Genomic DNA, 26,075 nt, shown 5'->3' on the forward strand with positions numbered 1-26,075 from the left:
TCCCCATCTTTTAGGACTGTCCCCAGCCTGGTCCCCATCTTTTAGGACTGTCTCCAGCCTGGTCCCCATCTTGGAGGACTGTTCCTTGTGCCATTCTACACATACAAGAGAAAAAAAAAAAAGATTCTTCTCACCTGTTCTCCGTTCCCTCGGCGTCCTTTCTGCACCATAGACCCCGATCGTGGCCCGGTCCAGGAGCTGTCGGCAGCTGCGCTTCAGTTCAGTGTATTGCAGCGCAGAGACCGGCTCTCTGCACAGCAATACCAGTGCCAGCCGCCGGCCTATCAGAGGACAGCAGCTGACATCTGCGCGTGTCAGTGACGTCATACGCTGCTGCGCTGGGACGCAGATGTCAGCTGCTGGCCTCCGATAGGCCAGCGGCTGCCACTGGTATTGCTGTGCAGAGAGCCGGTCTCTGCGCTGCAATACATTGAACTGAAGCGCAGCTGCCGGCAGCTCCTGGACCGGGCCGCGATCGGGGTCTATGGTGCCTGCGGGCCGCAAGAAGCAATGTTTGAGACCCCTGCTTTATCATTTGCTGAAAATAAATACAAAATTTTTAGCTTTGAATTTCGGAGACATGTTGTCAGTAGTTTATAGACTGAAACAACAATGTACATTTTACTCAAAAATGTACCTTAAAGAGAAAAATCTGAGAAACTAAAATTTTGCAGGGGTCTGGAGGAACCACACGCTACACATGCCACGAAACGCGGATAAAACATAGGTAATAATGGCTTCTTATTACATGCGACCTTGTACATTTGTGCCTGCTGTTGCATTGACTGGAGACACACATGCCTACGTGCATTGACAGTTGGCATGTGTACAAATACCTGGGGCATATATACAGTGGGTACGGAAAGTATTCAGGCCCCTTTAAATTTTTCACTCTTTGCTTCATTGCAGCCATTTGGTAACAATTCTAAAAAGTTCATTTTTTTTCTCATTAAAGTACACTCTGCATCCCATCTTGACTGAAAAAAAAACAGAAATGTAGAAATTTTTGAAAATGTATTTAAAAAGAAAAACTGAAATATCACATGGTCATAAGTATTCAGACCCTTTGCTCAGTATTGAGTAGATGCACCCTTTTGAGCTAGTACAGCCATGAGTCTTCTTGGGAATGATGCAACAAGTTTTTCACACCTGGATTTGGGGATCCTCTGCCATTCTTCCTTGCAGATCCTCTCCAGTTCCGTCAGGTTGGATGGTGAATGTTGGTGGACAGCCATTTTCAGGTCTCTCCAGAGATGCTCAATTGGGTTTAGGTCAGGGCTCTGGCTGGGCCAGTCAAGAATGGTCACAGTAGTTCTGAAGCCACTCCTTTGTTATTTTAGCTGAGTGTTTAGGGTCATTGTCTTGTTAGAAGGTGAACCTTCGGCCAAGTCTGAGGTCCAGAGCACTGTTGAAGAGGTTTTCATCCAGGATATCTCTGTACTTGGCCGCATTCATGTTTCCTTCAATTGCAACCAGTCGTCCTGTCCCTGCAGCTGAAAAACACCCCCATAGCATGATGCTGCCACCACCAACTTTCACTGTTGGGATTGTATTGGGCAGCTGATGAGCAGTGACTGGTTTTCTCCACACATACCGCTTAGAATTATCACCAAAAAATTCTATCTTAGTCTTATCAGACCAGAGAATCTTATTTCTCATAGTCTGTGAGTCCTTCATGTGTTTTTGAGCAAACTTTATGCAGGCTTTCATATGTCTTGCAGGCTTCCGTCGGGCGACTCTGCCATAAAGGCCCGACTGGTGGAGGGCGGTAGTAATAGTTGACTTTGTGGAACTTTCTCCCATCTGCCTACTGCATCTCTGGAGCTCAGCCACAGTGATCTTGGGGTTCTTCTTTACCTCTCTCACCAAGGCTCTTCTCCCACGATTGCTCAGTTTGGCTGGACGGCCAGGTCTAGGTAGACTTCTGGTGGTCCCAAACTTCTTCCATTTAAGGATTATGGAGGCCACTATGCTCTTAGGAACCTTGAGTACTGCAGAAATTATTTTGTAACCTTGGCCAGATCTGTGCCTTGTCACAATTCTGTCTCTGAGCTTCTTGGGCAGTTCTTTGAGTTCATGATTCTCATTTGGTCTGACATGCACTGTGAGCTGTGAGGTCTTATATAGACAGGTGTGTGCCTTTCCAAATCAAGTCCTACCAGTTTAATTAAACACAGCTGGACTCCATTGAAGGAGTAGAACCATCTCTAGGAGGATCACAACAAAATGGACAGCATGTGACTTAAATATGAGTGTCTGAGCAAAGGGTCTGAATACTTATCATCATGTGATATTTCAGTTTTTCTTTTTTAATAAATTTGCAAAAATTTCTACATTTGTTTTTTTTCAGTCAAGGTGGGGTGCAGAGTGTACATTAATGAGAAAAAAAAGAACTTTTTAGAATTTACCACATGGCAGCAATGAAACAAAGAGTAAAAAATTTAAAGAGGTCTGAATACTTTTCGTACCCACTGTATGGCTACAGTTAGGAAATCATTTTTGGCACAAGTATATGATACAATTGCTTTTCTTCTTATATGAAGAAACATTTTTTTGCATCTGCACTTTATTTAATCACCTTATTATATAAATAGATACGCTGTACAGCAGACTGTCAATCAAACTGTCGGGTACGGCTGTGGAGTCAGTAAGCCAAACCTCCGACTCCACGACTCCGACTCCCTCATACATGGCTCATGTTTAATTGATAAATTTACTGTAGCACAGATTGATCTCAGCTAAAAGTCTAGACCCTTAGATCAGGAATAGGACATTTTAGAACTTTCCTAAATTCTTATGAGAAAATATTCTCCACAAATTGCATTGAACTACTGTACCCAATTTATTATATATTTTAGGAGTCTGAGTTGGTCCATTTTATACCGACTCCGACTCCACCAAAATGGGCTCCGACTCCACAGCCCTGCTGTCGGGGGCGTCATTACAGCCGCACTCTGTAGTAAGCAGTGGCTGTAGTCATTCCATGCACCGCCACGATGACTGGAAGTGGATATAAGTTCCTTTCCTCACTGTAGTCTCTCTTCCGGTAAGGCAGCCAGGCAGGATTTTAATGCCATTTACCTGTAGATTAACCCCATATCTGCACGTAAATAGTGTTTTTAGACATGATAAGTTCCCTTTAAAAGGGGATCTTCAGTTGTGTGGGCAAAGATTTAATATTGTATAATAAAAGTTTCTGTAACCTTCTCACATACCTGGAGCTCCAATTCTTCACCATTATCAACAACTCTCGGAAATATTATAGTATATCTATCCTGATGACCTCTAACTAACACAAGTACAGGGCTTCTAGCATGAGTATATGGCAGATGTAAAGGGTCAGATCAAGTTTCCAGAATATTAAAAAGTAATACAACTCTTAAACTATTTGAAGGAATATTAGATCAAAGTGTGAATACTAAAACATTGCGCACATAGGTGCAGCACAAGTAATCTATGTTCTCTTATACATCAATGACATTCTGCTTTTCTGCTTCTGTGTATATAGAGGAAGAGACATCCATGTGGTCCACTCAGAACTAATCGCATAATCATAAAGCTTCCCTTGTGTGGTGAAGACTGAAGAGTCAGCACAATGTGGAGACCTCACCAGATATTTGTACAAGTCTGGGTATAGAAAGAGAATAGTGTACTAGAAAGTATCTGAGGCATATCTTATTCTTTACCAAGATTCAAACTGCTCAACATTTGTTTAACAGATATTGGAAATCATAATGTCCCTATTTTTAAACTGAAAGATGGTTTTCTATACGGTACTTACTTTATATGTGTGAATGTGGCACCCCAGGGGTCTGGTTTCCACAGTAATAGCAGTATTACGTCTGTGAGCAGGTGGGAGGTCTCCTGGGCAGGAATCCTAAGCATGCCACACCTCCTGCCCAGTCCTGGGAGGGGAAGAACTTCCCCTACATAAACTGGGGCTGAGGCAGGGTTAAGAGAGAGGAGTTCCAGACAGAGACGGAGTCTGGTCTGGACACGCAGAAACAGGGACAGACAGACATCAGGAGCTCTGTAGGAGCCAAGGAGAAGCGCCAGGGGCTGGAGCTGTGCAGAGCTCGCCCTGGGAGAAGGTACTAAAACCGGACACAGGAGTCCGAGGCTGTGGGGACTAAGATATACCCAGCAGCAGAATCCATCCGGCAGGGGATTCCAGGTCCTCTGGCCATAAAAGCCCGGAGGCTCAGTCACAACGAAGGGACCAGCACCGCCATCCCGGAGCGGAGGCTAACAGGAGGCCCCAGGTCACCAGCCATACGGGTGAGCACCACACGGTATACCCAGGGACGTGGGCTACTTGTAACCGCCGAAAGCAGGGTAGCCAGGAAGGGTACAGACTAACGGGAAGGCCTACAACTCCACCTGGCCAGGGGAACTCCGGCTTACTCGCAGACTAACCAGGCCCCAACTACTAGCCAGTACTCCCGGGGGAATTTGCCTTGTACCATCAGTAAAGACCCTGAACTGTACCCTCGCGTCTCCGTGCTTCCTTGTCGCACCATTAGTGCTGGGACATCCACAACATCACTCCCAACATCAACCTCATCCTCTGCCCTGAGGCCATACCCCTCCCGTTGGGGGTTATACCATCCACGCTGCACATCCGTACCACCGGCCTCAGCGGACTGCCCTGCAGCGGCGGCTTCATAGCCGCATTCAACGGGTGGCGTAGTCGGACACTAATACCATCATACCAATAACTGCCACTTAGTTTGACCACCCTGGGCACGGACCGGGTCACCGCCACACGAAGACTACTACCCCCATCGGATCCGGCTCCGGGTATTCCCCGCGCGCACGCGCGCCGCACTACAGCACTGGCCCAGGGGGCGCGTCATGGACACACCTAAATTACTTACAGAATGCAGAGAACAATTGTAGGAATTACGTGTCATACACAGACTTGACTTTGTGTTTTAATACAAATGAATATATGTCTTATTGGGAACAGTAAAATATCGACTATGTGAGCAAGCTAAAGTGACAGCTTAAAGCTACGCACACATTATGATTCAGCTGCTCTAAGTGTCATGGCTATATTGCATGCAGCCCTCAACACTAATGCCAAGTCAAAGACATCTTTTGTCTGAATAATATAACAGTGGACCAAGCTAGAACACTATGCGCAATATGTGTTATATTTAAACATATATTTATTATCGCTTGTACTACATTACAAGTAATGTAAAGGGGTTACCCAGCCACTTACACTTTCTAAACAAACACTCAGTGTGGTTTAAAGACATAAAAGAAGTAATGCTCACCATACTGATCCACCACTGCTCATAGTCCATAGTCCCCAGCCTGCGAACTTTCTGCTCCACCTACACAGACATGTGGCCTCAGCAGTCAATCTGCTCTAGCAGTGATAGGCAGTGCACCGCTGCGGTCAGTAATCAACTGCAGTGGTCACACGTCTGTCTAGATGGGGCACGAAGTGAAGAGAATGATGAGGGACCTGGAAAGCACAGGATTATGAGTGCCAGGTGATTGGTACGGTATTACTTCTTTTATTATTGCACTGTTCTGAAAAGCTGTTTTTTTCCTGTAACTGGCAGGACAAACCACTTAAACATATACAGTGGTGTGAAAAAGGGTTTGCCCCCTTCCTGATTTCTTATTCTTTTGTATATTTGTCACACTTAAATGTTTCAGATCACAAAACAAATTTAAATATTAGACAAAGAGAACACAAGTAAATCACAAAAGATGTAGTTACTTACCGGTAACAGGAATTCTCAGAGCCCATGATGGCACCACGGAGAGAGGGGATCCGCCCTTCAAGGACAGGAAACCTACAGATAAAAAGGGCGGCACCTCTCTTCCGCATCAGTTGTTTACAGAGCACGAGAGGACCTCCGGATTAATAACACAATATTCAACATTATTATGGAGATTACCAGGAACACCATGTGACTACATATAAATAATGAAATAAGTGTGCACACCCACACGTGAAGGGAGGGAATGTACAGGTGCCGCCATGGGCTCTGAGAATTCCTGTTGCTGGTAAGTAACTATGTCTTTCTCCTTCCCCCATGACGACACCACGGAGAGAATTGCAGAATAGTTAAGGAGGGACCACTGCTTCCAGAACCGTTCTATTGAAAGTAAGGTCTGAGGAAGAGGCTAGGTCCAGCTGATAGTATTTGAAGAATGTAGAGGGGGAAGACCAAGTTGCAGCTCTACATATCTGTTCTATCCAGGCAGAGGCTCTTTCCGCCCAGGAGGCAGCTACCGCCCTTGTTGAGTGAGCTTTCAGATTCTCCGGGACGGCTTCTCCACTTGAGTATGCCAGGAAGATGGCGTCTCTTATCCATCTTGCCAATGTGCCTTTGGAAGCTTTTTGTCCCTTCCGAGGTGCCTGGAAGCACACAAAGAGAGCCTTATCCTTTCTACACTCTCGTGTGGCCTCTAAGTACTGGATTAGGCACCCTCTAATATCTAATGTGTGTAGGTGTTCTCCCTTGTTCTTGGGATTAGGGCAAAAAGAAGGGAGGGTGACCTCCTGACATCTATGAAAACGTGACCCCACTTTAGGTAGTAGGCTGGGTCGGTTTTAAGAGTAACTCTATCCTCCAAGATTTGTGTGAAAGGACGGCCTGCAGATAAAGCCTGTATGTCGCTGACCATACGTGATGACGTAAGAGCTACTAGGAGTGATATCTTAAAGGATAGGAATTTTAGAGATATATCTGCCAAAGGTTCGAAGGGAGGTTTGGTTAGAGCTGAAAGGACTAAGTTTAAGTCCCAAGGAGGAGTATTCCGAGAGGGTATGGGCCTAGATCTAGGTGATGCCTTGATGAATCTGGATATCCATCGATTCCTGGCCAGGTCACAATTGTTTAGAGCCCCTAGTGCTGCGACTTGAACTTTCAAGGTGCTTGTGGCTAGACCCTGTTCCAACCCCCTTTGTAAAAACTCTAAAATGGCTGTTAGTGGAACCCCACCTTCTAACTCAGAACCAGAAGATGAAAGGAACTTCTTCCAAGTTTTCCCGTAAAGTTTGGTAGTTCCGGGTTTCCTACTTTTTAGTAACGTAGAGATTAAGTTCAGGGAAAATCCTTTATCCCTTAAGAGAGCCCTTTGAAATTCCAGGTTGTCATGTGCAAGTTTGTTACCTGAGGATGAAGGACCGGTCCCTGGAAAAGAAGATCGGGAAGTTCCGGATGTACCCAGGGGTCGGAGATGGACATCATCCTCAGCCAAGAAAACCACGTCCTCTTCGGCCAGAAGGGGACTATCAAGATTACTTTTGCCCTGTCTTCCCTGATCTTCCTCAGAACTGCCGGAATCAGGGCAATCAGAGGAAAAGCATAGGCCAGAGGGTGGTTCCATGGAATCATGAAGAAATCTAATGCTACTGTGTTTCCTTTGGGGTCTATTGAGCAGAACGCTTCTACCTTCCTGTTCTGACTGTTGGCGAATAGCTCTATGTTAGGAAGTCCCCACATTTCTGTGATCTGATTGAATACTGACTGTTTCAGTTCCTACTCACCCTGTCGTAGCTGGGTTATGTGGAGAGCAGATAGAGACCCCAGATTGCTCTCGGCTAACAGGAAGATGGATTTTGTTACTTGCATTAGAGAACGGGACCGGATTCCCCCTGATTATTAAAGTATGCTACTACTGTCCGATTGTCTGAGAACACTCTTACGTGGTGACCTTTCAGAGTTTTAAAGAATTCTAAAAGGGCGAATTTCACTGCTAGTAGCTCCTTCATGTTGGAGGATACTGATCTTAGGTTCTCTGTCCAGACCCCCTGAGCTAACTGGTCGTGGGGCTTGCGTGTGTGGTCAGGACCTGAGACACTGAGACCACCCATGGAACACCCCGGGTTAAATTGCCTATTCTCATCCACCATTCTAGAGAAAGTGTGGTTCTTGAGGACAAGGTTAGCTGACCTTCTAAGTGCCCTTTTAGAGATTTTTTCAGCTCCCAAGATTTCCCACAGCAAATCCCTGGTATGCATCTGAGCCCATTGGACGGCCGGAATACAGGAAGTCATGGAACCTAGGACGGACATGGCTTTCTGCAAAGTCATAGAAGGGTGGTCTCTTACTCGAGATATCGGAGCCATGATTTTCTGAATTTTCTCTGCCGGGAGACAACACTCCTGATTCTAGACCGAATGGGAGAGTCGTATACTGATAGTGTTTGACTACACCCCCCCATCTCCCCCCCATCGGAATTGCTACCCTTAGGAATTTTTGTGGATGGGGACGTGATAATAGCCGTCCTTCAGATCCAGAACAGTCATGAAAAAGTCTGGAAACAACATTTTTACTGATGTCTTTATTGTTTCCATTTTGAAGGATTGAGCCTTCAGAAATTTGTTCAGTTTTTTCAGGTTTATAATTGTTATGCAAGTCCCATCTGTTTTTCTCCTCAGGAACAGAGGGGAGTAGAATCCTTTGCCTTTTTCCTGGGCAGGGACTTCTTGACTGCTTTCCCTATGAGGCCTAGAATCTCTTGTTCTAATGCTAGCTGTTCCACATTTGAGGACCTCTTGGGTTTTATGATGAAATTACATAGTTACATAGTTTATAAGGCCGAAAAAAGACAAGCGTCCATCCAGTTCAGCCTATTTCTTGTGCACTGCAGCTATTCCGCTTTGGTTGGGGAATTGAGTGAAATTTAAATTTTAGACCTGATTTTATTAGGTCTAGGATCCAAGAGCTGTTGGATATCCTTTCCCAGGTCGGGAGAAAGAGCGATAACCTCCCCCCCACCTAGGGAAAACCTTCATTGGGAGGGCTTCCTGTTGTCACTGGAGGGTCTGTTGAACATGAACCCTTTAGTCTTCCTCTTCCTATCCTCCCACTTATACTGGTCCCTGGGGGGCTTCTTGTGGATAAACTTCCTTCTCCGAAAGGACTTTCTATAAGAGGTATTGGAGAGGACAGGGAAACTTTTTTTTATTATCCCCAGCTTTGTCGAGAATATCATCAAGCGTATGCCCAAACAAGAGTTCGACCTCACAGGGAGTGGCGCACAACTTGGATTTTGCTTGGAGATCTCCTGGCCAGCATTTAAGCCAGAGAGCTCGCCGGGCTGCGTTAGAGAAGTCGGCTGTCCTGGCCGCTAGCCTAACTGAGTCAGCGGATGCGCCAGCAAGGAAGGCAGCTGCCCCTTTCATTACGGGGATAGAGCCTAGTATGGTATCCCTGGATGTTTTTTCTTTTAGCTATGTTTCTAGTTGGTCTAGCCAGACCATCAGGGATCTGGATGTACATGTGGCTGCTACAGCGGGATTCCCTATACAAGAGCTACAGAGTCTTTTCACCCATGTAGTGGTTAACTCTTCTGCGCAAAGTGCACAGGTCCTGTGTTTAGTCTTGCCCGCACTTTTCCTACCCTGATAAGAGAAGAGAAATAAAGAAAGACCCTAGTTAAAAAGTGAATTTTCACGAAGATCACTTACCATCCTTATGGAAGAAGGAGTAGCGGGTTAGGAGGAGGAACCATTTTCGTAGATGGGTTCTCTCTTGGGGTTGACGCCACACTGGAGTCCTTGTTGCGCTGGGGCGACCTGCCAGAACGCCCGCTTCCACTGTTACCACGCTCGTCATGATGGGAAGGGTCTTCTTGTCGTCCTGCTTCCTTCTCTTGCTTCTTCCTTTGCTGCTGCTGTGGTGACTGGGGATGCAGAGACTGCACCTCCTGTTGCTCCTGCTCACTCATGGCTAATGGGGAGACTGCCATAGCTTTCTGAGAAGCAACTTCCCAGCGCTATCTGGCGGTATATAACCCCTAGAGCATTCCCCCTCCAGCTGGTCGCCGGCGTTAATTTATTTAATTAACTTAATTTAATCATATGGCCCCTGGAGCTTATAGAGCGCCCCACATGCCGCGACCTGATAAAGACCGCGCGCGCGCACCCGACGCCGTGTCATACGGAGTTGCCCGGCGTGCGTGCGCCAGCTGACCTCCCATTAATGCATTGCGGCCCACGCCATACAGAGGCGCCTGGCGCGCGAATGCGCAGTGGAACCCAGAAGTTCCCGGAGCAGGCTATGGAAGTCCTGGGAGAGGCAGCAGGCCCGCAGCAGATGCTGCCTCCGTGGAGCGCCAATGGAAGGTAACCCCAATCTTGGACCGCCGCATCTCCCCGCCACCCTGGAGGCCCGCTGCAGGGGTGGCGCTTCAGGCTAAAGCACCAGCCGAGGCAGGGAACCCCCGCTGCCTGTGCCGGTCTGGCATCTCACGACGATCTACTCTTCTAGCACCCCTCAGGTATGCCTTTCTTCACAGGTACGCCATTGTAGGTCCCCCTGTCCTTGAAGGGCGGATCCCCTCTCTCCGTGGTGACGTCATGGAGGAAGGAGAAATGCAGTTTTTAAATGAGTCTTTATTATTAAGGGAAAAAGAAATCCAAAACTACAGGGCCCTGTGTGAAAAAGTGATTGCCCCCCTTAAAACATAAATTAACTATGGTTCATCACATCTTTGAGAAGATGAGTTCAATTTCCCTAGCCACACACAGGCCTGATTACTGCCTCACCTGTTCTCCATCAAGAAATCACTTAAATATAATCTGCCTGACAAAGTGAGTTAGACCAAAAGATCCTCAAAAGAAATTCAGGAACAAATGAGAAACAAAGTAATTGAGATCTATCAATCTGAACAAGGTTATAAAGCCATTTCTAAAGCTTTGGGACTCCAGCGAATCACAGTGAGAGCCATTATCCACAAATGGCGAAAACATGGAACAGTGGTGAACCTTCCCAGGAGTAGCTGGCCGTCAAAATTACCCCAAGAACGCAGCGACGACTCATTCAAGATGTCAAAAAAGACCCCACAACAACATCCAAGCAACTGCAGACCTCACTTGCCTCAGGTAAGGTTAGTGTTCATGATTCCACCATAAGAAAGAGACCGGGCAAAAATGGCATGCATGGGAGAGTTCCGAGATGAAAACCACTCCTGAGCAAAAACAACAAAAAGGCTTGTCTCAGTTTTGCCAGAAAACATCTTGATGATCGCCAAGACTTTTGGGAGAATACATTGTGGACTGACAAGACAAAAATTTAACTTTTTGAAAGGTGTATGTCCTATTACATCTGGCGTAGAAGTAACAGCATTTCAGAAAAGGAACATCGTACCAACAGTAAAGTATGGTGGTGGTAATTTGATGGTCTGGGACTGTTTTGCTGCTTCAGGACCTGGAAGACTTGCTGTGGTAAATGGAACCATTAATTCTGCTGTCTAGCAAAAAATCCTGAAGGAGAATGTCCGGCCATCTGTTTGTTCATGCTTGGAAACCCTCCAATGTGGCTGAATTACAATTTTTTCAAAGATGAGTTGGCCCAAATTCCTCCAGAGCATTGTAAAAGACTCATTGCCAGTTATCGTAAACGCTTGATTGCAGTTGTTGCTGCTATGGGTGTCCCAACCAGTTAATAAATTTAGGGGCAATCACTTTTTTCACAGAGGGCCCTGTAGGTTTGGATTTCTTTTTCCCTTAATAATAAAGGCCTTCATTTAAAAGCTGCATTTTGTGTATTATCTTTGTCTATTATTTAAATCTGTTTTGTGATCAGAAACATTTAAGTGTGAAAAACATGCAAAAGAATAAGAAATCAGGAAGGGGGGGCAACACTTTTTCATACCACTGTATATATCTTTGCACATTGTGTCATATTTACACCACTGTGGCTCAGTGATTAGCACTGTTGCTTTTCAGTGCTGGGGTCCTGGATTCAAATCCCACCAAGGACAATATCTGCAAGGAGTTTGTATGTTCTCCCTGCGTTTGCGTGGGTTTCCTCTGGGTTCTCCGGTTTCCTCACACACTCCAAAGAGATAATGATAGGGAAATTAGATTGTGAGCTCCTATGGGGACAGTGATGATCGTATCTGTAAAGAGCTGCTGAATTAATGGCACTATATAAGAAAAGCATAACAAAAAAAAATAATATACCACATATACATTTATGTTCATTATATATGAAATAATATTATAGGAAAATACTGTAAGAGACTGGGTTGCAGACTGTCCGCAGACAACTTACTTCACATTGGTATTTGTACAGATAATGTATTCTATCTCATCAGAGTACGGGTTCTGGAAAGTGAAGCTACTGGTGCGTAGTAGCATCCAGTCTCGAGTCTTAGTGTGGAAACGATACATCACTGATAACACTTGTCCTTTAAGCTTCACCACCTAGTGGAAGACATATTACATTATAACAGAATAGACAACTCCTATACAATATATCACTCATGTTGCTGTACAGCTAACAGTGCCAACACGCTTGTCACTCTGTAGAAACAGTATATTAACTATTTCATAATGGTGTCACCTGTCTACCTGTAGAGGTTTGGTAGTACTGTTAAAGGGTTATTTCCAAAATAGTAAGCTATCCTGTATCCAAAACTTAATGCTCGCTGATATACAAATAGAAAAACACTGACTGTCACTTCCAAATCAGAAAACTGGGGTATACAGGTGCGAACTAAGAGCAGCCGTCTCTATACATAACAAACAAATAAAGTTGCACTCTGCAGTGCTAAAGCATGTAAACATGAAATATATGACAACTGAATAGTATTACTGCTCTGGATAATAAGAAAAAAAGGCAGATGCTTAGCATCTCCATAGATTCCCAGCAAACCAGAGATCGGCTTGTTGTTGGCTGCTGGGCATGCATGAACTGGCCAAATTATGTGCTAAGTCAGTCTTTTTGCTATTTGTATATTGGCTCTCTGACTGAGCACTCCATCCTCCAGCTTGTGGCGGTATTAACTGAAGCAGAATCCCACCTACCCGTAAATGCAGGCTTTAGCCTAGGAGAGTGTGCTAAGTATCTCCCTGTTATCTTATTATCCAGAGCAGTAATGCTATTCAAATGTCATATATGTCATGTTTACATGGTTTAGCACTGCAGCGTGCAACTTTATTTGTTTGTTAATGCTTGCTGAGGGTCCCACTGCTGGGACCGCCAGTGGTCTGAAGAAGAGGTCACTGGTACTTAGGAACCAGGGTCTGTAGAGCCCAGTCTTGAATATAGTAGAGGAGCACTTGCTCAAGCTTTGCTGCCTTCATTGTCTATGGGACTGCTGGATAAAGCACAGTACAGCACTCGTCTATTTCTGGAGGTCCCATAGACAATAAATGGAGCAGCTAATGAGCATTCACACCTCTACTCCAAGACGGAGCTCTGCAGAGCCCATTTACCAGGTCCCAGAGCCCAATTCCTGGGATCACTGCCTGTTACAGTTGTTGGACCACAAGCAATCAGTAAGTTATCCCTTATCCTTTGGATATTTTGGGAATAAGCCTTTCACTGTGTTTGGCTTTAGGGATACAGCTTTAATAACTATGCATTGCAGACATGTAAAGGGTCTTTCCAGGAATATCATATTGCTGTGCTGTCCATTGGATAATCTTCAATATCAGATTTGTGTGCTCTGGTCCCTGATATGCAGTACCTGGCAGTACCTCTTCAGCTTCATTCAATGTTTATGTCCGGCTGACGCCAGAGCTACTAACAATTGATTCATGAGGTGCTGGGTGTTGGATCCCCACTGATCTGATTTTAATAACCTACCCTAAAGATAGGTCATTAATATCATATGCTCCATGAAGGAAACATTTTAACCTTAACTTCATGAACAAATATGGCCTTCCAGTCATTAATATATGAGGTTCAATAAGTAGCTCAACTTTGACAGATGTCGAACACAATGTGCGATACTCTTCTTAGACTGTGCTCACACGCAGCACAAAAATTTGATTCAAAAGTATCCTAGAAATTGGCAGCAAAACTTTTTGTAGTTTCCTCTGTATTGTAATTGGTCAAATCTGGAAGCCAAAAAGGTGACCACTTCTGCGACAAACAGGGAATCAAAGTATTAACCTAGCCTTATGTGGCTCAAAGACCATCTGCTAATTTTTAAGGTAAGGGCATATATTTGTCAGGGTACATTTGTAAGTTACAGTGAAACTCCGTCTACATCGTATTTTAAAACCATGCCCTACTTTGCAACATGCAAACATACCCTTAAGGCTACCTTGCACAAGCGCACCTGGATTTTTTTTACTTCAGAAAGAAGATTGTTCCCATTTTACAGGCACAGAATATAATAGTGTAGGTTCATATACAAAGTTGGACATGTAAATATGCCAATGCCAGTGGAAAGGCATTATACAAAGCAGATGTTCTATTACACTTCAACATCTGGATATTATTTATCTATGCATCTATCTTAAAGAATTAGATGTAAAGTTAAACTTTCTAACAAGTTTGGCAAAGTGTCAGGTTACAAATAACCAGTAACCTATATTATATGTAAAGTGGACAATGTAGTGCAAAAAAAGTAAATTTTGGAATATGCATCAGACCAGTGTATGAGCATATTGTGCTATTTGGAAATATGTTTTTCTTTCATAGGGTTTTCAAAAATTTGCCTTATATAATTTCTGAATTACATATAGTACAGTGATGATATAGTAGGTTAGTTCATAGAATAATCTGCAGAACTATGAAAACTTTCATAACCCACACTGCCTGTCTATCTCTTTAAGTGCTGTTTGCTAAATATCCAGTGTATTTCTATAAGATGCAGCTTCACACATCGAAAAACTGTCAGGAACAACACTTAGTACCAGCAGGAGGCAGGACATACAGGCTGAAGCCGCATCAGGGAAAAGTAGGAGTCACTGCCTGTCATTAGATAAGAGCAATGTAATGAAATGCTGCCCTTTCTGCAAAACCAGAGGTATCATGGGAAATAGCACATCATATAACCCTGATATACACAAAAACCTCTTCATCAGTTTTTAATAACTTTGAATGTGATTTCTTTCAATGTCCGTCAACACCATGTACCTGCTGAAAACTTTCTCGAAGATGACTTTGGTCTTCAGGATGGCAGAACTCAACAATATCCTTTCCCAGAAGATCCTAGACAGACAAGAAAAAGTTGTTTTCTAATAGTAAATAGTGTCTTGGTAAAAGCTATAGCGTTTCAGGTTCTTTAAAACGTAAAGTAGAAATCTAGGCCACATAAATTCTAAATCAGTAATGCAGAAACAACAAAAATGTCCAAAGTCTGATTAAAGGCGCGGACCGTGAAACAGTAAATATATAGAAAGCAGTAATTTTAGACGAAGAGTGACACAAGCCATTACACTAGAATAAACCCTCACCCAACATGCATTTGCTTGCTACACTTCAGACATAGAACAGATGGCAAAAGGTCCTACCACTAACCTGTGGTTGGTACCCAATCACGCTGATGCAGCGAGGGTCGACAAACGTGATAACTCCATCTGTGCTATGTCGTGATAAGAATTCGGTGGGAAGAGACATTCCATTCATATCCAGGCTCCCAGGAGAACTTGTGACCTGAAAAAGTAAGTCAGTATTAAACTTTATCCCATGATATATGCATTGTGGCAGAAATAATACAGAGACCTTATGACTGTATCAGTGCATGTGTGTGAAAAATGAATACAAAATGAAATGCATCTGACTGACAGAAGGCTGAAGAAAAAAATGTATTTTTAGAAAACAGAACAATGGTGGTCTAAAACTAGGTGGTGGATGAAGACATGATGAAAAGTTTACTATACTCAGTTTTTTGTTAACACTGGCTGAGACATACACTATGTGGACAAAAGTATTAGGACACACCTCTTGATCACTAAATTCTGGGTTTTTTTTCTGTTTTTTTTTCTGATTTTTATACACTTGGCCACAAGTGTATAAAATCCAACACCTAGCCAGGCAATCTGCCTTTGTAAAAGAATGGTTCGTAGTAAAGAGATCACGGAATTCTAGTATGGTACTGTAATAAGAGCCACCATTGTAACAAGAAGGTAATAATTTAAAGTTGCATTATCACAGTAAAAAGTATTTATTACCAATGTTCTGTGAATCCCTGTGCACTAGTAACCCTTTCATTGCCAGAGAACCTGCATATTGCCGCATTCCAGATTGCTGCTAGCACACAGATAAAAACATTGCTTAAAAACAACATATTGCTTAAAAACAACCCCTTCTCAATCACCATATCCCCCTCATCCTTATAAAATAATAATAGCTGTACTTCCCTTCGGTGGCGGCGCTGTTTCAGCACTGGCTCTCCAGGGGCTCACGTGACATAGTTAAGTCACGCAAGCCCAGCAGCCACCACCAACCGCTTCACTCTCCCCTACTTCAGACAAATCAGGCATCAGGAGGAAGTGAGAGAGCAGCCGAAGCTCAGACTTCCTCTGGATGATAATTACGTTCGAAGAGTGCTAACGGGCTGCAGGGTTTGCGTGACATAATGTGGAATGATATCCGCACTGGAAGTGGGTATAGCTCTTATCATTTTATAAGGTGGGAACATGGTGATTAAGATGGGGATGTACAAGTATTGGACAGTCCCTTTAAGTATTTGATGATCAGCTATGAGTGGTAGGAACCAAAGCAACTACTAAATGTAATATTCTAATCACTTTCCTAATACACTTTTATTATAAAATGCTCTCCAATTCCCCCTCTGCTCCACCTAATTTCTCTAACTTCTGTTTTAACGACATTTCATTTGAGAATCCCCAGTGCATGCTGGGATACTCAAACATTACGTCATCAGGGGGTCAGGGCTGTGGTCACTGCCGCAACTGCTTTCCCCACCGTGAAACAAAGCGTCATCAGTGTCGTCCTTTTCAAGGGCTGGGCTAGTCCCTGCTCTACTGATTATACATTGGTTGCATGTTTAGTATGAGCTCCCTGTGCAATATTACTTTGCAACACACAGTGACAGAGCTTTCTCGCCGGCTCTAATGAGAAGTGACAAACCGGCGACAGAGCGCACTGTCCGTGTGCATTGTGAAGAGTGAACGTGTTGAGCAGGGAGAGCGCTGTCTCTGCTCTCCCTGATCACAAAGTTTGGGGTAAACTGGCACGGAGACTGCGAGCCAGGCCCTCTCATACAATATCAATATCTGACCTCATATGCTCCTGGATGAATGGGCAAAAATTCCAACTCACTCTTGTAGAAAGCCTTCCCAGAAGTGTGGAAGAGGTTTTATCAGCAAATCCCAATGGATTTAGAATAGGATCTCACAAAAGCTCCTGTTGGTATAATGTATAGGTGGACCAAATAATATTGTCCATACAGTGTATGTACCTGAACGCTGGACAAAAACGGAATTATTAACACACATTGAGGCGTGTAATAAGCGAAAGGGTTATTCCCAAGATAATAAGTCATCACCAATCCTGAGGCTAGGGGATAACGTACCAGCCTCTGGAGGTCCCAGCAATCAGACACCTAGCAATTAAGAGCCACCAACAAATCATGTTTTCAGAATTTTCTTAGTATTGCCCAGTTCATTATCCTTACTATCTTTGGAATAACCCTTTAATTCCAGTAATAATAGCATTCTGACCTGCAGTCTTCCGATGGCAACAAGGCAATATTTACTACCTTGTCCAACCTCAACATCTTCTTCAGGGATAGTCATACCTGTAACAAATAAAAGGGGGATAAAAGAACAATAATCCATTGCTTTCTATAAAGAAACAAGTCTTTTCCCAGATAAAACACAAAATGTAACTTTCGTAATAACCGCTTTCCCAACAACATGCCACTGTGCATGGCTGTTCTGTAAATGACGTTCTATATGTGCAAATATAAAGAATGTTTGGAGTTAGTTTCCATTGACATGTTTTGTTACTAAACTTAGTCTGCAAGGAATGAGCATGTAGGTAGTGCGTACTACACACTCATATACACCCACAATATATTTATAGAACCGTGGTTGGACAGTAATTGAGAAATGATTTAGCCGCTGTATGTAGCGGAACCTTTACGTCTACTAATGTGTCACAATAAGGCGGTAGTAATGCGTCATGGGAAGACACGGTAGGATTAATGCACCCTCTGCCTGGGATATAGGAGAAGCTTGGGTCCCTTGCTCCGCAGACACACGGCTCAAGAATGTTGTTTACTGGTAGCAAATCAGAGGCGATGGAGCACATTTGTGTCTCATTAGAGGTATTTTTATCACATGCAATTCTGTACTGCTTGGAGCCATCCAAACTTCCTGTTATGTATTTGGAAAAAATGCAGCTTTTCTTCGGTGGAGCTGGCTTCAGCATTTTTTCCAAGCTCATTTCACAAAGCTTCAAGTTAAGCAGTGACGGCACAAGTGTGATTCAGCCAGAGCCCATCTTGATTGATAGAAAGGCTTCAAGATTGACCATACTAATTAATTCCTCTACTCCGTGTAGGGGCATTAAGAGCTCACTACGCATCGGGAATCACTGTGATCTCCCAGATTGCACAAAGCTGGCGCACAGTTATTCGGCTAAACATAGCTTCAAAGGGGCTGTTCTGTGTATACATACTATAGCTAGACCACATGCAATACGCGGTCGTGAGTTGTAGCTGGATACCTTATGTCATATACCTACAAGTCAAGGAAGAATATTTTAATCACTGCGTCATGTTAAATAAAGGAGCAGGATGCCCATTACGGTCTTTTCCATGTAATATAGTAAATGATCTTCTATAGCTTTCCATCAAAAATAAACAAAAATTATACAAATTTATGCAACGTTCTATCAAGTTCATCAACATTTTTAGCAGATTCATAATGAAATGGGTGAGAAACAATAGTGGCTGTAATGTGGGTTTCCAAGTATTACAACTTGCGGCACATTATGCTGCCTACGCTGGCCTACTATTACCGACAGTCCCAATTGTGCCAGAACAGTCCAAGGGAAGAGAGCACAAGATGCAGAAGAAAACCCCACCAAAGTGGGCATGGAGATACATCAATTTGCCCATTATAATGCAGGTAGGTATGATATATCTCCTTATTCCTTTTTTAATTTTATATGAAGGTATAGAGTTTTTTATATAGAATCCTACGTGACAAAAAATAGTTGCATGCGGGTTGTTTGATTGGAAGGTGGAAGCATTGCCTCTAGTGTAAAATATCTCTGCAGCATGGAGGCTACATGGGGCTGTCCTGGCCTTGACTATGCTGCAATGAAAACTGGGAAATGCCTCAATACATAACCATGCAGTTTGCGATTTACATTGAGGAACAATCCTTGTGGGATCTGTAAAGAGGATTATAAACAATTTGTATGCAAGGAAGATGGGCAGAAATAGATCTAGCTAAATGGTGATTTCTTTACCCCAGGTGGAAACGTTCTTTGATATCTATAAAGACACTCAAATGCCGATTCATCAAGATTCGCGTACACTATTCTATCTGGATGAATTCATTAAGGGTTACATGGCACTTCTGAGTGGTGTCTATCACCGTGTGCCACTCCAGAAATGCTTCTCCAGTCAGTGACTGGAGTAGCATTTCTGCTGTACATTTTTGCTGGCACTTTTGATGAATTGATAGGGACCACGCCCCGACCCCTCCTAGGTTCCACCTATTCAGGTGGAGCGGATTCAAAATGGCATGATGTAGCAAAATTGTTGCCAAAAAAATTGTGACTTTTCAAAGCTTTTCAGCCACTTTTTTGGTGTAAAAGCTTTGATGAATCGTCCCCATAGTAACCCGGAAGTGTCTTTAGTTCTCATACTGCAGCTCTAGTTTATAACATATAGAAATTGTCATTTCAAGTCAGAATTAGCACAGATAAAAACTAGAAAACATGTTTAAAATGTATTCTATTAGGAAATTAGATCCTTACTTCTTGGGCAATATGGAGGGATGTTGCACCGAGCCTTCTCTCTGGAGGTCCTGCCATGCATAGACAACCCACTGATTTGAATGGACACTGTGCAATGGTTAATTTTCCTCTTGGTGGCGCTATAAGGAAGCTGAATGCTTATTGTGGAGTTTTCATACAAATTACAGCTGATTGCTGGAGGTTAGTTATGAGCTCAGGGAAGTCTAACAATTAGGGATTGTCTACAGCGGAGAATGTACAAATGAAATGAGCAGACTACTGTAAAATATTGCATCCACAAATCAACTTTTCTTCTTCTAATAAGTACCAGTCATAGTCTCCGTCAATAAGATGAGTCCAGGAGTGGCAGTGTACGCCAGGAGCCTGTCGGCCCAATCTATAACAAATTGTTGCTTTTTTTTTTCATGGTCTTATTTAAACCAAATGTTTGAAGCAGTAGAAGCTACGGGGGTTTCGAAATGGAAAATGCTTCACCTAGTGAACTATAAATGAAGTTTTAGAATTCACCTCAGGTCCTCCGGTGCGGATGCATTAAACAGGCAGCAGACACACGACTGCATATGATATCTGAAGTGGGAATTGACCGATACTTCTGATAATCACAGCAGGAAATGCTTTATCCTGAAGATTATACTAGATGATTCTTTTAAAATATGATGTCATACCACCATACATTATTTGTAAAATTATAGCCCTATGCGCTGTAGATTAGCAATACACATGACAAAGTATTAAGACATTAACACTGTACTATACTCAATACTGTCTGACGGTTTTGTGTGGGCAGATTGTTCGGAACATTTTTCGTTGCTTATGAAAATTCCAATAGCTGCGCACATAAGAGAAGCAGGACTCCCAGGCTCCCATAGAAAGACATGGGGCCTCGATTATATCTCTGTAATCTTCCAATTTCATGAAGAGGTGTTTTCAACAGAATAAAATCTGTGGCATGTAGGTGCCATATACATGGAAACATATTATGTGTTTTAGACAATTGCCTTAGCATAGGACACCGTGCACAAATAAAAATGTGACAACATTTTACTGCAGATTTTTGCCACAAACCAACAAAAAAAAAAATGAAATACCAATAAAAGCAATTGTGGTTTGTCCTGATGAAGAGGTTTTGAACTTCGAAACGCGTTGACAAATAAACTGTATTTCTGGATACCAAATATCTCCCATCCTTGATCTACTGACGGCACAGAATTAACCCTTTCATTCCATTTAAGTTTACAAACCAACTAGTGTAATCTTGGACCACATGGTCTAAAGATGCACCAGATTGATCAAACAGCATGAACCACTTTGATACAACTGGCACAGTTTAGGACCGTCTAGTCTATGTTTGCACAGTCTTAAAATTAGATCGTATTGATAAATATGGCCAATATTTTCCAGAATATATGTCCACGTGTATCGCAGCACACGGAGGCTACATGGATCTGTACGGCTCCTATGTTCTGCAGAACAGGCTCTATACAATGTGCACCAGAGACTACTTAAATCATAATAAAGATTGACAGACGGATTGATATGAAAAACAAACAAAACAAAAAAAACACGATTCCTATTTAAATTAACTGTAGTCCTTTTTTCAATGTAGTTTTTTTTAAAGTAATAATGATGATCTATTGTACCCATGAGATAAGCACAGCTATGTATTTGTTCTTCCCTCTACACAGCGATCAAAGGCAGGGAGGGAGCTGCGTGTTAGCTTCTTTAATGGGATTACTAGCACAAAGTCAAAAAACATTAGCTATTCTGCATTGCTTATATAGCACCAATATACTCTGTAGTGCTTTAGTGCAGAGGTGCCCAACCTGCAGCCCGGGCGTCACATGTGGCCCACGATGCCATTCTGTGCAACCATATGGACAGAAAAATACTTGCCTGATAGGTTACCTATATGTGGGCAGCCACACACAGAAGAGTAATGGCCGGCAGCTGAGGAGCAGGGACTGGCAAGTATTCATGGTGTCCTGTGTAGGCATCTCTGGGGGCCTCATACACCAAGAGAATGGGGTCTCGTAGCCCGTTTGGCACTCCAGAAAGGAGTATGTGGGTCAGGCAGGTTGCGGTGTCTGGTGTTCGCTCCACTGTAGTTTATGGGAGTTCTGAATCACTAGGCAGTAAGCACAAAACCCAAGATCTATTGTAGAGAACCATGTGCACGCATGGCCTATTCACATAGTTTTTTTTACAAGGATATAGAAGTAGATTTGAATGCAAATCCACATTAAAATGCTTCAAATTCTCTGTCAATAAGCTTCCTATTAGATTTACTGGGAAATGTTCAAAATAACGTGAAAAAAGCAGTACTCTGTGCACTAAAGGAGCTTTTCCCTTTAAAATCAGTTGTAAACTTATTGAAAGAGCATTTGCGTTTTTGATGTGGATTAAGGAGCAGAATCTATCTCTAAATCCTCGTAAAAAAAACCTCTGTGAACATACCATTAAAGTGCTGATTTTTAGAGGTAAAAGTCCTGTAAGTAGAATTTGTACCTATCAATCATTTGTGGTATATGCTTTTGATATGCTACAAATGTCAAACAATTTAATACCCCTTTAATTTTTAGTGCGGCCCCTGGATTGGTTCAGTGACAACGTGGCCCTTGGACCAAAAAAGGTTGTGCTCTGCTATAGAGACGGTCTCTATTTGGGGCTCATAATCTAATTTCTCTATATGATGTACACATATACAAGAGGCAGTAAAAACTGGAGGTTTTGGGTTCAGTGTCCCTCCAAGCTACATCATTTAAGAATTCCATAATGAATATAGCACTTTCCAGAAATAAGTGGTAAGTATTTATATAGCCCATGAGAGTGAGCCTTCTATTGGAGGGATACAAAGGGACATATCTTAGGATTAGTTATGAGCGAGCGTGCTCGTTTAACCCTTTAACCGAGCATGCTTGGGTGCTTACTGAGTATCTTCGGCGTGCTCGTATATTATGTACGAGTCCTTGCGTCTGCATGATTTACAGCTGTTAGACAGCCTCAACACATGCAAGGATTACCTATTTGTTAGGGAATCCTCACGTGTTGAGGCTGTCTAACAGCCGTAAATCATGCAAACGCAGGGACTTGAACATAATATACGAACACACCGAAGATACTCGGTAAGCACCTGAGCATGCTCGGTTAAAGGGTTAAATGAGCACGCTCACTCATCACTACTTAGGATTCATAAACAGTTAACACAAGTATGGCTTGCAGGCCGTGGCTTTGTTGTGCACGCCAGATGTGATTTCAGTTACACTCTCCTTTTAAGGGACTTTCTTCATGCTACTGCTGAATAAATCCAGGACGCTTAAAGAACAGCCTAGAAAAGAAAGTCTTGGCAGGACAACCGCTGCTCGGAATCTGGGGTTTAGCACAACGGAAAATCAGCAGCTCTGGGCCTGGCGTGCACTGTGCGGCCAGCGTGCCAGATATGTATGGTTATTGTAGTACGAAGATGAACACAATATGAAGGGACATATTTAGACGTTGAATACCAGTTACATGTGAGAAAGATCTGGTTTCCCATAAAGGGTTCTCAGCTAAGTGTTGTTTGGAAACGTTAGATGTTTTCACTCGCAGTCAACATTCGCTTCACCATGCTGAATCCATCTGGCCCAAATACCTGGTCACGAACAGGGCAAATGTCCGAGTCCACCTCCTTGTAATAAAACCTAGAGCTGGAAGGTAAACTAATCACAGTGCTTTTTCCAAACGCTTCCTTTTATTTTCATTTATTTCATTTTTACAGAGATATCTAATGTCATAACTTGGGTCCGTTTATGACAAATATAAAGCCAAAGGGCTCATGCATGTGGCCATATTGTGTCTTTATATTGCAAGGTGCTGCACTGGGGTTGGCACAGAGGTGCAGAAGCCCTCTACTGAATCTGCGCATGCCTCCAATTACACACACAAGTATATTCTGATGAATACCTTTAAATTCTGCCAGAAAAAAAAAAAATTGGACTCCTTTACTGTCTGACTGAAGAAAATATGTCCAATTGGACACTAAATATACAGAAGTATTTTCTCCCAAAAGCATTGGTTCTCGGGGAAGAAATCTCAGCACACATGGAGTCCTGCAGAAGCTGTCTGGCAAGGCACCGGGTCGTGAAGCCGTACTGAGGAGCTGTGCTGTCTGTGCTGCATGCAGACTCCTGCGCACAGCTCTGACACAAACTGCAGCACTTACTCAGGGGTTTGCTGCAATGTAGAACATTAAGGGAACACGCCCAACAAGTTTTTTTTCTTAATCCTGCCTAGCTATCTATGTAATGCAGTTTAGATACATTAATATTCTTACCTATCGCCATCTTTTCCGGTTTCCAGCACCACTCTGGTCCTCTACTAAGTCACATGACTTAAATTCCGGCTTGCCGAATCACACAGGGGTTTATGTGTAGACCGGATGTGGCTTTCTCAATGTAAGTCTATGGGCCTTGTTCTTAGGTTCCATAGGCTTACCTTGAGAAAGTAGCAGCACTACACCCAATGGTCCATGTATGAGCTGGTGAAGAAGAGGAGCAATGACGTGACTTAGAAGCGGAGCGGCGCTGGAGAAGACGACGATCGGTAAATATATAAATGCACTTGCACTACAATACATAGATAGCTAAACAGGATTAGGGGAAAAATGTGTGGAGTGCTTCTTTTACATAAGCATATAAAAAGTCCATCATGTTATTAAACCACAGATTGAACAGGCCTTTCTATGGTGGTAACAGTGTATAATCACTTCCATCAAAACCGCCTCCCCAACCGTGTCACACCAGCAACTTGGGGGTAATGAGGGCTCACACTTCAACAAGAACTGGTGTAAAATATTTCCAAACTGCATTGATCAATTTATGCAGTGTGTGAATAGGACTTATTAAACCTATACAGTTCAATGGGAACTGAACTACAGTACCCAAGAATAGCCACACATGGAGTATGGCGCTGTGGTGTTCCAGCTCTGTTATTTGTGTACTTCAGCTGATTGGCGGATGTAGCGGATAGAGGTCCAATATCACAGTTCTTCACAACCCCTTTAAAGCATACATTGTTTTCTATAATAGAAGTTAATCGCAGGAGAGCATTCCTGGTGAGAGTAGGAATAATTGTAAACTATATATATATCAGCCACTAATCTGAACCACGACTAGATGATGAGACCTCCTATAACCATACTATAATGGGCATAGGCCACGTTCCTGCCTTCAGCTCTGTGCTAAATACTATATTGGTCTTGAAAGGAAACTTGTGACGGTGATTTTACTGTTGACACATTTTTATTTTCTTAGAACAATACAAATGATACCTTTTTGCAGTAATCTAACACACCAGCACGGAGGAACCTAGCTTTAAAGCCACATGCAGATTAGCCTGGTAGAGCATTGGAGGCGTGCTAAGGTATTCGGAGTATACTGACATGCTCCCAAGGCATTTAAGGGCTTCAAAGCTCAATTTCTCAGCATTGTCACATCAAATGACTACAAAAAAGGTTTCATTTTTACTGCTCCACATCCTATACAGCAAGATCACTAGTTTTGGCAATAAAACTGTCCTGACCGGTTCACTTTAAGAAATTTCTGCCTTCTTCTCAGCAAAACTAGTGCATATTTTTGGCTCTATTGGGTCTAAATAAAGATTAAGCAAATTTGTCTCCATAATCTAATTGCCTTGAATGGCTTAACAACCAATCTTTTCAACCTTGTGTTAAACAGCTAGTCCCAAGTAACCAGTCTGTGTTACTCCGGTAGAAAGAGAATGAACAATGGTCACTGAACTGTAGAACGAATTTACAATCCGCATTTTGCGGTTCTAGTTTGCACCATGATGCATGGACCGGACACAGGTCTCCTGACCAGAGCTCGACAGTCTCAGACATATACAAGACTGTCTCATTAGGGTCAGAAGACCGCTGTCCAGTCCTGCAATGCGGTCCGTTCTCAGGCTTAAAATCACCTTGTATGTGAATCCGGTCTAGGTGAAGATTTTTAGCACATCAAAACTATTCTATCTGTAAATGGCCATCCTCTAACAATATTATGTGTTGTTATCTATACAGAAAAACTAATCTGCAAAAAACATATTAGTGGCCATTTCTGTAATATATACTACAGGTAATGAGCTTGAATGGAAAAAATGCAACACTAATTTACAGAATAAGAGTTCAATTAGTTAGTGACCTCCGTCCTTGACAATAAGGAATTTAATTTGCTTACATTTGCCCGAATTGTTTCCATCCTACAGTTTTTACATTTCTTCATGATAAAGCTGAGCTTGCTCCATTAGGGGGTCTTACTCTAGATGACCTCACATCAGTGGGATTGTTCCGATCTGAACACACAAACAATGTAACATAAGTGATCCTTTGCGTGTGCTGGAACGTCGAATTCCCACCTGCCATGC

The 26,075-nt window shown here is 43.0% G+C and overlaps 1 protein-coding gene across 2 annotated transcripts in view; it reads right to left on the minus strand.

The window, feature by feature from the left end:
* ARNT2 (aryl hydrocarbon receptor nuclear translocator 2) overlaps positions 1 to 26,075 on the minus strand; it is a 121,049-nt gene that overhangs the window by 15,573 nt on the left and 79,401 nt on the right. For both annotated transcript variants that reach the window (XM_073653234.1, XM_073653235.1), the window contains 4 exons: positions 17,405 to 17,481; positions 15,237 to 15,371; positions 14,853 to 14,927; positions 12,033 to 12,184 (listed from right to left, as the gene is read on the minus strand). In XM_073653234.1, the coding sequence (XP_073509335.1) occupies positions 12,033 to 12,184; positions 14,853 to 14,927; positions 15,237 to 15,371; positions 17,405 to 17,481 (439 nt within the window). The remainder of the gene's footprint in view (positions 1 to 12,032; positions 12,185 to 14,852; positions 14,928 to 15,236; positions 15,372 to 17,404; positions 17,482 to 26,075) is intronic.

The sequence above is a fragment of the Phyllobates terribilis genome, unplaced genomic scaffold (assembly GCF_046119375.1).
Source record: "Phyllobates terribilis strain yellow unplaced genomic scaffold, ASM4611937v1 Scaffold_11__3_contigs__length_659146591, whole genome shotgun sequence".
Taxonomy (NCBI): domain Eukaryota; kingdom Metazoa; phylum Chordata; class Amphibia; order Anura; family Dendrobatidae; genus Phyllobates; species Phyllobates terribilis.